Source organism: Bos indicus, chromosome 24 (genome assembly GCF_029378745.1).
Source record: "Bos indicus isolate NIAB-ARS_2022 breed Sahiwal x Tharparkar chromosome 24, NIAB-ARS_B.indTharparkar_mat_pri_1.0, whole genome shotgun sequence".
NCBI lineage: Eukaryota > Metazoa > Chordata > Mammalia > Artiodactyla > Bovidae > Bos > Bos indicus.
In genome coordinates, this window is record NC_091783.1 from 40,334,166 (window position 1) to 40,346,255 (window position 12,090).

General features: G+C 44.5%; 1 protein-coding gene across 2 annotated transcripts in view; it reads right to left on the reverse strand.

Moving 5' to 3' along the window:
- The window catches only part of LAMA1 (laminin subunit alpha 1), a 125,361-nt gene that overhangs the window by 36,885 nt on the left and 76,386 nt on the right, over positions 1-12,090 (reverse strand). For both annotated transcript variants that reach the window (XM_070778924.1, XM_070778923.1), the window contains exons 28-35: positions 11,130-11,250; positions 10,001-10,138; positions 7,854-7,975; positions 5,016-5,102; positions 4,529-4,722; positions 4,105-4,247; positions 2,360-2,449; positions 107-218 (exon numbers count right to left, since the gene is read on the reverse strand). In XM_070778924.1, coding sequence (XP_070635025.1) covers positions 107-218; positions 2,360-2,449; positions 4,105-4,247; positions 4,529-4,722; positions 5,016-5,102; positions 7,854-7,975; positions 10,001-10,138; positions 11,130-11,250 — 1,007 coding nt within the window. The remainder of the gene's footprint in view (positions 1-106; positions 219-2,359; positions 2,450-4,104; positions 4,248-4,528; positions 4,723-5,015; positions 5,103-7,853; positions 7,976-10,000; positions 10,139-11,129; positions 11,251-12,090) is intronic.

Genomic DNA, 12,090 nt, shown 5'->3' on the forward strand with positions numbered 1-12,090 from the left:
CCCAAGAGTCCAGTGCAAGTCACGGCTATTCAAGTGCTGAGTGAAGAGAGTAGGCTTTCCCTACCAAATAAGCCAGACTCATCAAGCAAAGTTCTGAGGACACTACCTTCGATGTCTGTCTGCAGCTTCTCGGTCAACTTAATGAGGTCCACACTCTTGTCCAGGATTCTTTCGGTGGCCCTGGTCACCTGCTCACTACGTGTCAACACTCTATCAAGCTGATGGAAAATAAAGGCCTTGGGTGAGTTTCACTCTGAATAAAATGCAAGCTTCAGTATGCCAGATGTTGTCTCTTTTAAGCAACAAAACATTTTCTAGAACACAGAAAAGGTTCACCGTCATGGATGCCAAGGTCAACAGGGCAGGGTTGGAAATGGACTAGGTGGTTTATGAAATGATGGACTGCTCACTCTTGGTGAAAAATGATGGTACATTTTAAAAAGCAGCCTAATCGGCTATCCAACCACAGAATCTCCCAGGTGTTGCCACTGTGGAGACCTCATGTTCATGTTAGGACCCAAATTTGCAGAATCTAGACAGTAAAATCTTACTAATTTGTATTGACCATGAGAACTTAGTCAAGGAGTTAAGACACAGAGTTAGGCAAATAGACCTGCTTTTGCCAGGCTGGACAGCCTCATCCATAACTTGGAGTAATTATAACACTTGAATCACAGGACTTCATGAGGATTATATGTGATGATGCCTGTTAGTTACTCTCAGCTGCTGTTTTTATTAAGGGTATTCTAATTTGTGAAAGGCTTCCCTGGTGGTTCAGCAGTAAAGAATCCACCTGCCAATGCAGGAAACCCAAGTTCATTCCCTGATCCGGGAAGATCTCCTGGAGGAGGAAATGGCAACCCACTCCAGTATTCTTGCCAGGGAAATCCCATGGACAGAGGAGCCTGATGAGCTTACAGTTCATGGGATCGCAAAAGAGTCGGACATGACTTAGTGAGACTAAACAACAATTTGTGGGAAGGAAGGTTGTCTGTAATTTCTAGGAATATAAAGTAACTCCCAGAACTGAGAGTCGCTCAGTCGTGTCCGACTCTTTGCGACCCCATGGACTATACAGTCCATGGAATTCTCTAAGCCAGAATACTGGAGTGGGTAGCCTTTCACTTCTCCAGGGGATCTTCCCAACCCAGTGATTGAATCTAGGTCTCCCACACTTCAGACGGATTCTTTACCAGCTGATCCACAAGGGAAGCCCAAAGTAAGTAACTCAGATGGTTCTAAATGTGTTTTCTAGTCAAAATCCAAAGAGAATCTTCTTTAATGGATAGAAAGAATTTAATTGGCTTATTACTTCCTACCAAACATTTGCTTGCTCAGGTACTTTAAAAGCCCACACAGAAACCCTTCAACTCTTCCCAAATGGTCACTAATTCTAAATTAACAGAAGCCAAGCTACTGCATTTTACGGTGCATGACTGTGTACGTGTGTGAACGTTGAGAGACAGAGACAAGACGTACACATACAGAGATGGGGCTTTCCTGGTGGCTCGGAAGGTGAAGAATCTGCCTGCAAAGAGGGAGACCTGAGTTTGATCCCTGGGCGGGAAGATCCCCTGGAGAAGGGAATCGCAACCCACCCCAGTATTCTTGCCTGGAGAATCCCATGGACAGAGGATCCCAGAGGGCTATAATCCATGGGGTCAAAAGTGACTAACACTTTCACTTTCAAAAGGCACACACCTATGTGCTCACACACACATAGGCACACAATTTTAAAGTGAAAATCATAAATCTGACAATAGGCCTCCCTTGCCATCTGCAAATAAGCAGATTCTTTTTTTGGTCACTAAAAACCATTCTTCTGGCCTGGGCTGAACAGAATGAATGACCTCCTGCTGGCATCAAAGTGAACTCTCCTGCCATTCAAAGTGAGACCATCAGAAATAAGGGGCGAAGTCTGAGTGTTGCAGACAACCCAGGAGGAGCTGCCTGTGCTGGCGTTGGGGGCAGGCGGTGGGGGGGGGGGGGCGGGGGGGGGTGGAAACTCAGTGTTCACCATGTGCAGTGAATACAGGATGGGGAAGAGACCCCCGTCTTTTCATCCTGCCCAACCTTAGTTCACAGGAGAAAGTAAGCGGTGATGTGAACTGACAGCCCGACTCCTCCTTCAGCAGAGGGGACAGCAGAAATCAAGTCAGGGGCCCCTTCCCACCAAAGCATGGAGACTGGCTGCATCAGAACCTATTCAATCTGACTTTACAGTAGCTGGAACACAGTTCCTGGGAGTAGGGGGCTGTCCTGATCTGTTCATGACCTTCCAAGAAGTCCCCGTGCCAGTGCTCACAAGGGCTGGGGGTGGAGGGGCACGCGGAGCGGACCCTTTATATGAAGAACTTACTTCTCTTTGCAGGTCCTCCGTTTGTTCTGAGACACCTCCAAGTTGAATTTTTACCAGTTCTTTTTGTGTATTTTCTTTTAATAAAGAGTCCTAAAAGAATGAAGAAAACAAATTATAATGCTTCAAAATAAATCTTCTGGTTCTTAACTAAGAATCACCTGTTGTTACCTTTTTTGTTCACGGAAGGAAATTCTCTTTTCCCTGACATTGCATTAAAAAATAAAATGAATCACATTCACTGAAGTTTGGATTACAGAACATGTTTCCAGACTGTTGTCTTGTGCATTATATTTCCCATGTATATATAAACGTGAAGCCTGGTGTGCCGTGCAGAACTGCTGCAGTTCCTGGGTGGCTCTGGCTGAATTTCAACAGCAGAGTCACATAAATTTTAATTGTAATTGCTAACACCTAAAAAAATGCTTACTAAGCTAAAATACAAAAGTATTAAGCAAAGAAAAGCCTTTATAATTACAACAATTAAGCACTTAATTTATGCCAACACTCCTCTAATTTCTTTATTTGTGTGACGCTACTCAGACCTTATAACAACCTGTGAAGGGGTGAGATTACTGTCTATGGTCAGGACAGGTATTAACCTACCCAAGTCGCTATGTAGGTCAACAGTGGAAAAAGAAATAGTTGAGGGTTCACAATCTCAAGCTCCTGAGTCCTTTATATAAACATAAAAAGTCATACAAAGGAGCTGACAAAGTGCTTTAAATGGGAGCAAATCACTTAAGAGTTAAAGTTGAAATCAAGTATTCATCTCACATGGTAAAAAATATAGTTGTACAGTTGGAAACCAAACTGATGGAAGGTAGTATTTATTGATTGTATCTCTGGTGAGTGGAAAAGAAATTTCAACATTTCTTTCTTTTTTTCCCCCTTATGTTTGAAAACATTTTGTTCTATTTCAGGAAAAATAACATAGAAACATCTCTTACAGTTTCCTAACCTTTCTTAACTCCATTAAATCTATAGAGAAAGGACCAATATTAACAAGAGCGGATCACTGAAGCAGCTGGATTGCACACACGAACACACATCGGCATTATGGCATGACACGGTGAATTAAATACCTCAAATTCTAAAGCATAGGCTTCGAGCCAAATTTAGATTCATTTTTTTCCCCCAATTAGAATAAAAAATGCTGTCTAGCAAGTCAATTTCTTACCTTCCCATCCTCTTTTGGACCCAGATCAAAAACACAGATTTTAACTAAACAAAAACTATGATTTATCCCCAGAGATTTTTATATAGTCTTCGAGGGAGGAGGAACCTTTGTGCCCTGCAACTGTAGTTAAGAATAATACACTGATGGAAAGAAAACAGTTCCTCTTCATTCAGCACATTAAAGACAATGCCATCTCAATTCATTTTCTGTGTTTATATTAAGAGAGCTGCTTTCTGTCCAAAGACCTGTTATCAACAGGGGCGAGTGGACCTTGGCTTCTTCCACAGGCAGCAGGAGGAGCACAGAGGAAGAATTTATACACAGGAGGCATCTGTGGATCAAGTCTTGAACAATCAGGGCTGTTGCACAGTGAAACCAGTAATCATGTGGACGATGCAGTTCTTGGTCAGGTTCAGAGGGAGAAGGCTGGGCACCTCCCAGCACCAGACACTGGGACTGAGACTCCTGCACTGGCGGAGGACAGACGGAATGACCCCTAGGGTCCCAACCAACTCTTCAACTTCCTGTGACATACGCTTCTATCCATCGCTGTATTTGCAGTACCTACCCGGAGAGACTTTGTTCTATTTTCCAGGTCTGACAAAACCCCATATGGGAGAGGGATGGTGCTGGTGAGGTTCACAGACAGGATGGCATCCCCAACGTGGGCCAAGTCATTCAGCAGGACACCCACACAGTCGTCATCACAGGCTACAAGAAAGAGGATGTTCAAGTTACAGCAGAGTCTGCCCGGGTTCCCATGGGTGCCCATCCTTCCTGTAATAACATCTAGGGACTTCCCTGGGGCTCCAGTGGTTAAGAATCCACCTTGCAATGCAGGAGATGCGGGTTCAATCCCTGGGCAGGAAACTAAGATCTCACATGCCGCAGAGCAACTTAGCCCTTGAGCTTAGCCTGCAGACACCACTTGGTACCAGGAAACCATCCAAGAAAAGAAACCCTCCTTAGCCCTTTGGAGGGGTGACACTCACACACACAGTCGCTTTCCACCAAAATGTGCCTCGGTTCACAGTCCCCGCAGCGGAGCCCTGTGGCCCCCGGCCGGCAGATGCACTGCCCGGACCCACGGTCACAGTCGCTGTGGACAGAGCCGTGCGGGCTGCAGTCACACCTCTGGCAGGTGCTGCCTGGCATCCGAGGGTTCCCATAGTAACCGGATGAGCACCTGCAGAAGGAGACAGGAGGACAGAAGGCAGGGTCCACACCAGTGAGTGAGTGAACACACAGAGCAGCCACCCAGGGACAGTCATCACTTCTGCCCCGTGAAGCGTAGAGCACACAGGTCCGCTCACCTCCCTCTGCACTCTATTCCCTCAAAGGAGGACAAGATGGTCACAAGGAAGTGCCTTTACCTGCCTTATTACCCAGGGGGTCTGGTTTTGCATTATCAAACTGGTAACGACTCCCCATCACTTCTGTAAATATGTCCTGTGCATATAAAAGGAGCAGGCGACATACCTTTCACAATACTGTCCTTCATAACCCACAAAACAGGCATCACAGCGGAAATCATGATCGCCTTCCAAGATGCAAGTGGGACTGTAGCTGGAAGAGAAGAATTTTTTTGAATTTTCAGACATACAACTTCAGATCTTTCTTAGGGTATTCATTACTCTTAAGAGTACATGATACTGTTCTAAAAAATAAGTAATTACAAACTGGACACCTGGGCAAGCTTTTTAGGGCTTAAACTCTATTGGGCAGAAGCAAAACAACCATGTAGTCAATACAAGTGGGTCCAGAAGACATTCACGGATGCCTATCCAGTGACAACCACATGAGTGTTGAGGGGATGGAGACCCATTTACAGAGGACGACCAATTAGTCACCGAACGAGAAAGCTTCTCAAGTGGAAAGGGGCTTGTTTGAGACTTGCGTGAATTATCTGACTGATTAGATGAAAGGGTGGCTGGAGAACCATAGCTGACTATGAGCAAACGTGGGACCAGCAGGGAGAAGTGAGCTGGAAGAGTGCTGGGGATTCACCCGACTGCAGTGAAAGGCCAGGGGGAGAAGTCTGGAAAGAGCAGAGAGTGAAGGTGGGCTTGAGGGTGACTGGACCTAAGGTAGGGAGTTAGGTGAGGAGCTTTAGTAGCAATAAGATGGAGCCTCTCAAAACTGAACAATCCATTCGGATGCTGAGCCCTCACTCTGGGACTTCAGCTTCTGGTATATTCCTTTTTTCTAACCACTTTAGCCTCCACATTTTAAGTCACCAACTGGAGGCTCAGCTGGGTACCTGCAAGCCACTAAAAAATGCCAGGGTATCTGGCTGGTAAGAGAAGTTCCCAGCATGAGTCAGTTGGTTGCTATGAGCCCCACTTCACTTCTGACCTTTTTCCTCCTTTGGCACTAAATAGACAGACTTCAGTGGAAACACAAAATGTGTATTCATAGAAAAAAAGCCACATCTCTGGGGGCTTCTCAGATGCACAGCACACACGGCATGTTCACAATCTCACAGCCGCTTCCTAATTGTGTAGCTATTAATTTACCAGTGTGAAGGAGGTTGTGGGGATGGTGTGGACCTTCTGTGATTGAAGAAGTAAAATACACAAACAGTACAGAACTGTGCAAAGCAGAAAGGTGAAATGCCCACCCTGACATTCCAGGCACGTGTAGCCATGGAGCTGTGGATGTGGAGACACATATGGATTCGAATCGTTCCCCAAAGGGCATCACATCATATATTCAATTTCATAATTTGACTGGCATTTCTCCAATTCTGTACACACTGCTGCTGCTGCCGCTCCTGCTGCTGCTGCTGCTAAGTCGCTTCAGTCGTGTCTGACTGTGTGCGACCCCATAGATGGCAGCCTACCAGGCTCCCCTGTCCCTGGGATTCTCCAGTCAAGAACATTGGAGTGGGTTGCCATTTCCTTCTCCAATGCATGAAAGTGAAAAGTGAAAGTGAAGTTGCTCAGTCATGTACGACTCTTTGCAACCCCATGGACTGCAGCCTACCAGGCTCCTCCGCCCATGGGATTTTCCAGGCAAGAGTACTGGAGTGGGGTGCCATTGCCTTCTCTGTCTGTACACACAGATATGCCTTAGTCTTTTCTCAGTGTTAGTATAATATTTCACTCTAGGTGTCTTCCAAAAGACACTTGAGGCATTTAATCAATCCCCTGAAGGTATATTTCAGCTCCACACCTCCAATTTCTTGTGAGTGCAAGCAATGCCAGGCTTCCCAGGTAGCTCAGTAGTAAAGAATCCACCTGTGAAGCAGGAAACACAGATTCCATTCCTGGGTCGGAAAGATACCCTGGAGAGGAAAATGCCACCCCACTCCAGTATTCTTGCCTGGAGCATTCCATGGACAGAGAGGCCTAGCAGGCTATAGTCCAGGGGGTCACAAAGAGTCGAACATGACTGAGCAACTAAAGAACAACAACATTAGCAGTGCTCATCTTTATGCACATTTGCAAGTATTCCTACACTCAGATGACAGGGGTGGAATTAATGATTCAACATTTATATACAGATTTAATACAAAAAGTTAAATAATAGTAAACAATAGCAAGCACTAAATTTTAAGATGCTTGACAGTTTGCAAGAGAAGTTTACACAATGCCTCTCATTAGGCATTCAACGTCAAGCAACACTTACTTGGAGACAACAAAGAGACAAAATTCAAACAAATTAAAAGGAAAACTTCCTTTTGGTAAACCAAAAGTTGGTATTTGATCTATACATGTTCAATGCCTTACCAAATACTCTAAGCAAGAATAAAATGTTATTTATGAATTACAATTTTCATTGAAACCAAACGGACCCCCAGATATTCCAATTTCCACTAAAAATCTCTGGGTTTTGTTAACGTGTTCAGATAATTCTGTACAAGCATCGTGTGTACAGGATGGAACCTGGCCCAAATTTTACCGCCACGCAACCTTTCTCAACTTCATCAGTCATTGGCATATATACATTCTAATCCCAACACCTTACATTAAATAGGAACTGAATTCTGCATAACATTCTTCATAAAATTAATAATAATTCATCTCTGGGCACACTGTACATGGAGGTGGGAGGCTAAAATTAGTCTTAAAGAAACAAAACCTGAACCTCCTTTTATTAGTTTCATTCTAACACACAGATACTTTGTTTTTGCAAAGATTCTCTTTGAATACTGGGAGAATGAACACTTTTTTCTTAAAATTAGCTTTTCTGGACACACGAAGAGTATCCGCTAAGATGGATCCCATGGAAACCCTGGAAAGTGAAGCTGACCATGGAAGCAATCCAGCTTCAGCGGTGGGCGGCAGAGGCATGCCAGCACACCTGTGTGCTCACCTGGCAGGCAGGCTGTGAGGACAGGTGCACGGAGAGCAGTCACTGGCCGAGCCGGTCACCTTCCCATAGTACCCAGGGGCACAAGTGTCACAGTGGTCGCCAGTGGTGTTGTGGCCACAGTTCTGGGACCCCACGTTTCAAAAGGAGAAGAAAACAACAGGAAACTGTTAGAACACCTTCTCACCTGGGGACAGCCCAGCAACACCGCAATTCATATCAGTTGACAGTTTTTTTTAATTCTCAAGGGAGGATGAGCATTTTTTGTCATATTTTAAAATTCCTCAACAATGGCAGCTCTGTGGCCTTCATTCATTGTAAGACTGCATTCATCCAACGTGTGTGTGCATGCTGAGTCACTGAATCATGTCTGACTCTTTGTGACCTGATGGACTGTAGCCCGCCAGGCTCCTCCCAGGGGATTCTCCAGGCAAGAATACTGGAGTGGCTGCCATGCCCTCCTGTAGGGGATCTTCCTGACCCAGGGATCGAACCCACATCTCTTGCGTTGGCAGCAGGTTCTTTACCACTAGCACCACCTGGGAAGCCCATTCAGTCCCCCTACTGCTGCCACTGCTAAGTCACGTCAGTCGTGTCTGACTCTGCACGACCCCATAGACGGTAGCCCACCAGGCTCCCGTCCCTGGGATTCTCCAGGCAAGAACACTGGAGTGGGTTGCCATTTCCTCTTCCAGTTCATGAGAAAGTGAAAAGTGAAAGTGAAGTCACTCAGTCGTGTCCGACTCTTCGCGACCCCATAGACTGTAGCCTACCAGGCTCCTCTGTCCATGGGATTTCCCAGGCACGAGTACTGGAGTGGGTTGCCACTGCCTTCTCTGATTCAGTGCCCCTAGGAGTACCTAATCTTGTTAAATGATTAGTTCCCCAAGGAAAGATGCATTGCGAAAGAACCATGAATTTCCCCAACTATCCACATGACCTTTGTCTCTGTGATGGGCCAAGGGACCTTCCTAGCTAATTACATCTTGCCTGAAGTTAACTGAAATCAATTCTCCTTAAATCCTTAAATGAGATTTTCTCGTTTTCAGTATTAGGACTTTACTTTTGCCTGGGGCATGAACTGATTAGAATGAATAAATTTTTTAATAGTGTTGTAGCTATCTGCATCTTCATTTTTACTTGAATGACTGGAACAGTTCTTTAATCCCAGATATCTAATGGAGTCAGCAAAGGTGAACACACATCTTTTTAACTGAGGAAATCCATGCAGCATTTCAGCTTTTAAATTCACCTGTGCATGGCTATGGTTTAACAGTTTTCCCAGGGAAGATTGCCTTTAAATTCCGCATATGAAAGATGCTTCCCAATAAAAGAAGAGGAAGACAGATCTGCCGTGGGAGCCCTGGTTCCTGTGATGAGGCTACAGCCAGGATCTAGGAGCCTTTGGTGTGTCTTGGTGGGCAGCTCATTTTCCTTGAATGAGCTATTTTGCCTGCATCAAGTCAGTCTTGGCACAATTTAGACAGGGAACCAATGTTCCCACATGAGTTATTATAAAGAATGAGATTTCAGGAGTAGGGAAAAAATATCAGATTATTCTGTGTTATCAATAAGATCTTGTTGGCTAAAGCAAAACCCTGGACACAAAAGTTTGTCTTCAGTCAAGGTCACAAGCTTTCTGTCTGAGGCTCTTGGTCCTTTTCAGCGGTCAGAGCTCTCCTTATGTCACTGATGGTCTAGGGGGAGAGAGCCAGGAAGCAAATGCACACGAAGACCTCCAGGAAAACATGTACTTTTTAACAAAGGCAAGGAGAAAGCAATACCTTACATAGAGAAATATATTTTCAACTTTGGCCTTAACTTATCTAAAAACATCCAGGTGACCCTTCAAATTCTATTACAGAAAGTTCTCATGTACCACCTCTACTGCAGGTAAAAACAAGAGACACTTAACTCATTTCCAAATTGATACCCATAAACAAATTCAAAGAATTTATAAAAGAATTTCCACCAAACATGTCAGGCCACTTAGCTAGACCTTTCTGAAGGAAATATTTGTATACCTTACATTTAGCTAAATTTAAATACTCTAAATCAAGGAACTGGTGTGATTTCAAACCAGAAAAGTAGACACTCAGAGTCTGCTGTAATTTTGAGTGTCAGACAAGCACCCACACAAACCAGCGTACCAGACACTTCCCGGTTTCCGGGTCACAGGTGTCACTGTGGTTATTGCAATTGCAGGGCACACATGGGGCCAGCAGAGGGCGTGGTCTCCTGCCATCACCTTCCGGAAGCTTCCCTCTGTGGTAACCAGGAGCGCAGTCCTGGAGGGAGGCAAAAGGGAAGGAAGTGAACAAAAAACACCCGATTAAGAAATGGGCAGACGATTTGAATACACATTTCTCCAGAGAAGATGCCTAGATGACTGGCACATGAAAGGATGCTCAGCATCACTAATCATCACGGAAGTGCAAATCAAAACCACCATGAGATGCCAGCTCCCATGGTTACTATCAAAAAAACAACAAAAGAAAAACAGAAAATAGTAAGTGTTGGCGGGGAGGTGGAGAAACTGGAATGCTGCGGCTCTGCTGGTGGGAACAAAGAAAAGTGTGTCACTGTGGGAAGCAAAATGATGGTTAGTATGGTGGGTCATCAAAAAGCTAAAGCGTTATCGCATGATCCAGCAGTTCTGCTTCTGGGTATAAGCCCCAAAGAACTGAATCCAGGGTCTTGGCCACATTTGTACACCCATGTTTGTAGCAGCATTACTGACAATAGCCAAAGGTGAAAGCAACTCAAATGTCCGCTAATGGATGGATGGATAAACACAATGTGGTTCATCCAGCCAGTGGAATGTGATTCAACCTTAAGAAGGAAGCAGATTCTGACACGGCCTACAACATAGATGAATCTTGAGGGCATCATGCCCTGTGAAATTGGCCAGTCACCAAAAGATAAATACTGCATGACTCCACTTATATCAAGGGCCTAGAGCAGCAGTTTCATAAGACAGAAAGTAGAAGGGTGAGTCTGGGGGTGGGTATAGGGGTAAGTGTTTAATGGGTACAGAGTTTTCAGTTTTATAAGATGAAGAATTCTGAAGGTTGGTTGCACAGCAGCATGAGTGAACTACTGAACTGCACGCTTTAGAAATAGTCAAGATGATAAATGCCTATCCTACCACAAGTAATTTTTAAAAGGGGGAAAAAATGACATAACAGAAATGCACAGCGCTAGTCATCACTCAGAGCTGCTGTAACAAGCATATTTCAACCCCAAACCAGGAGCCGGGCTTCAACCACCATCTCCTACCTGACACGAGAGTCCAGCCGTGCCTGGAGGACAGACGCACTTCTCTAACAGGAGGGCCACCTCCCTGCCTGCGTGTAACTCCTCCGCCTTTCTGCCGACCTCCATTGAAATATTTGAGATTCTGTGAAACCATTGGGTTAAGAAGTGTGAAAGCAGGCACTAATATTTACAAAGAGAGCTTTCAGAAACAGCACATTACACAATCATGTTGGCGCACCTAGAGAACCAGAACTTTCCTGCCAGGTGGAGGGTCGTTGCCATTCACAGTTATAAAGGAAATGGGTAAAAACACACAAAAAGCACATTAGTCATTTCACAGGGAAAGTCCTCGGCCAGATTTTCAGAACTTAAGAACAATGTTAGAGAAAGCGTACCTGCAAGAACTTGAAGGACTAGTCTGGCCATAACTTGGGTGGCTTTCTTTAGGGGATAGTATCGTGATACTAAATGAGTCTTTAGGGGATGGCATCGTGATACTAAATGAGTCTTTAGGGGATGGCATTGTGATACTAAATGAGTCTTTAGGGGATGGCATTGTGATACTAAATGAGTCTTTAGGGGATGGCATTGTGATACTAAATGAGTCTTTAGGGGATAGTATCGTGATACTAAATGAGTCTTTAGGGGATAGCATCGTGATACTAAATGAGCAAGGGATGACATTCCTGATACACTGTGACAAAGAACGGGCCTTGCAGTTGAAGGGCAGAAAACGGTAGAACTGCTTTGCTGTTTATATGGAAGGTATCATCCTCGTGTACTTACAAGCTATATCCACATTACTATAGGAGATGGATAATCTATGTCATTTTCACATACTTCATAATAACATTAATATTTAATAAGATTTTGGTGAGGAACAGAGATATATATATTAACAACATGGGGTAATGGGAGATGAAGTGAACCAAGTCCTTAAGGTTTGCTTTCAAATAAGAAAGATACATTAAAAATTCTAGAA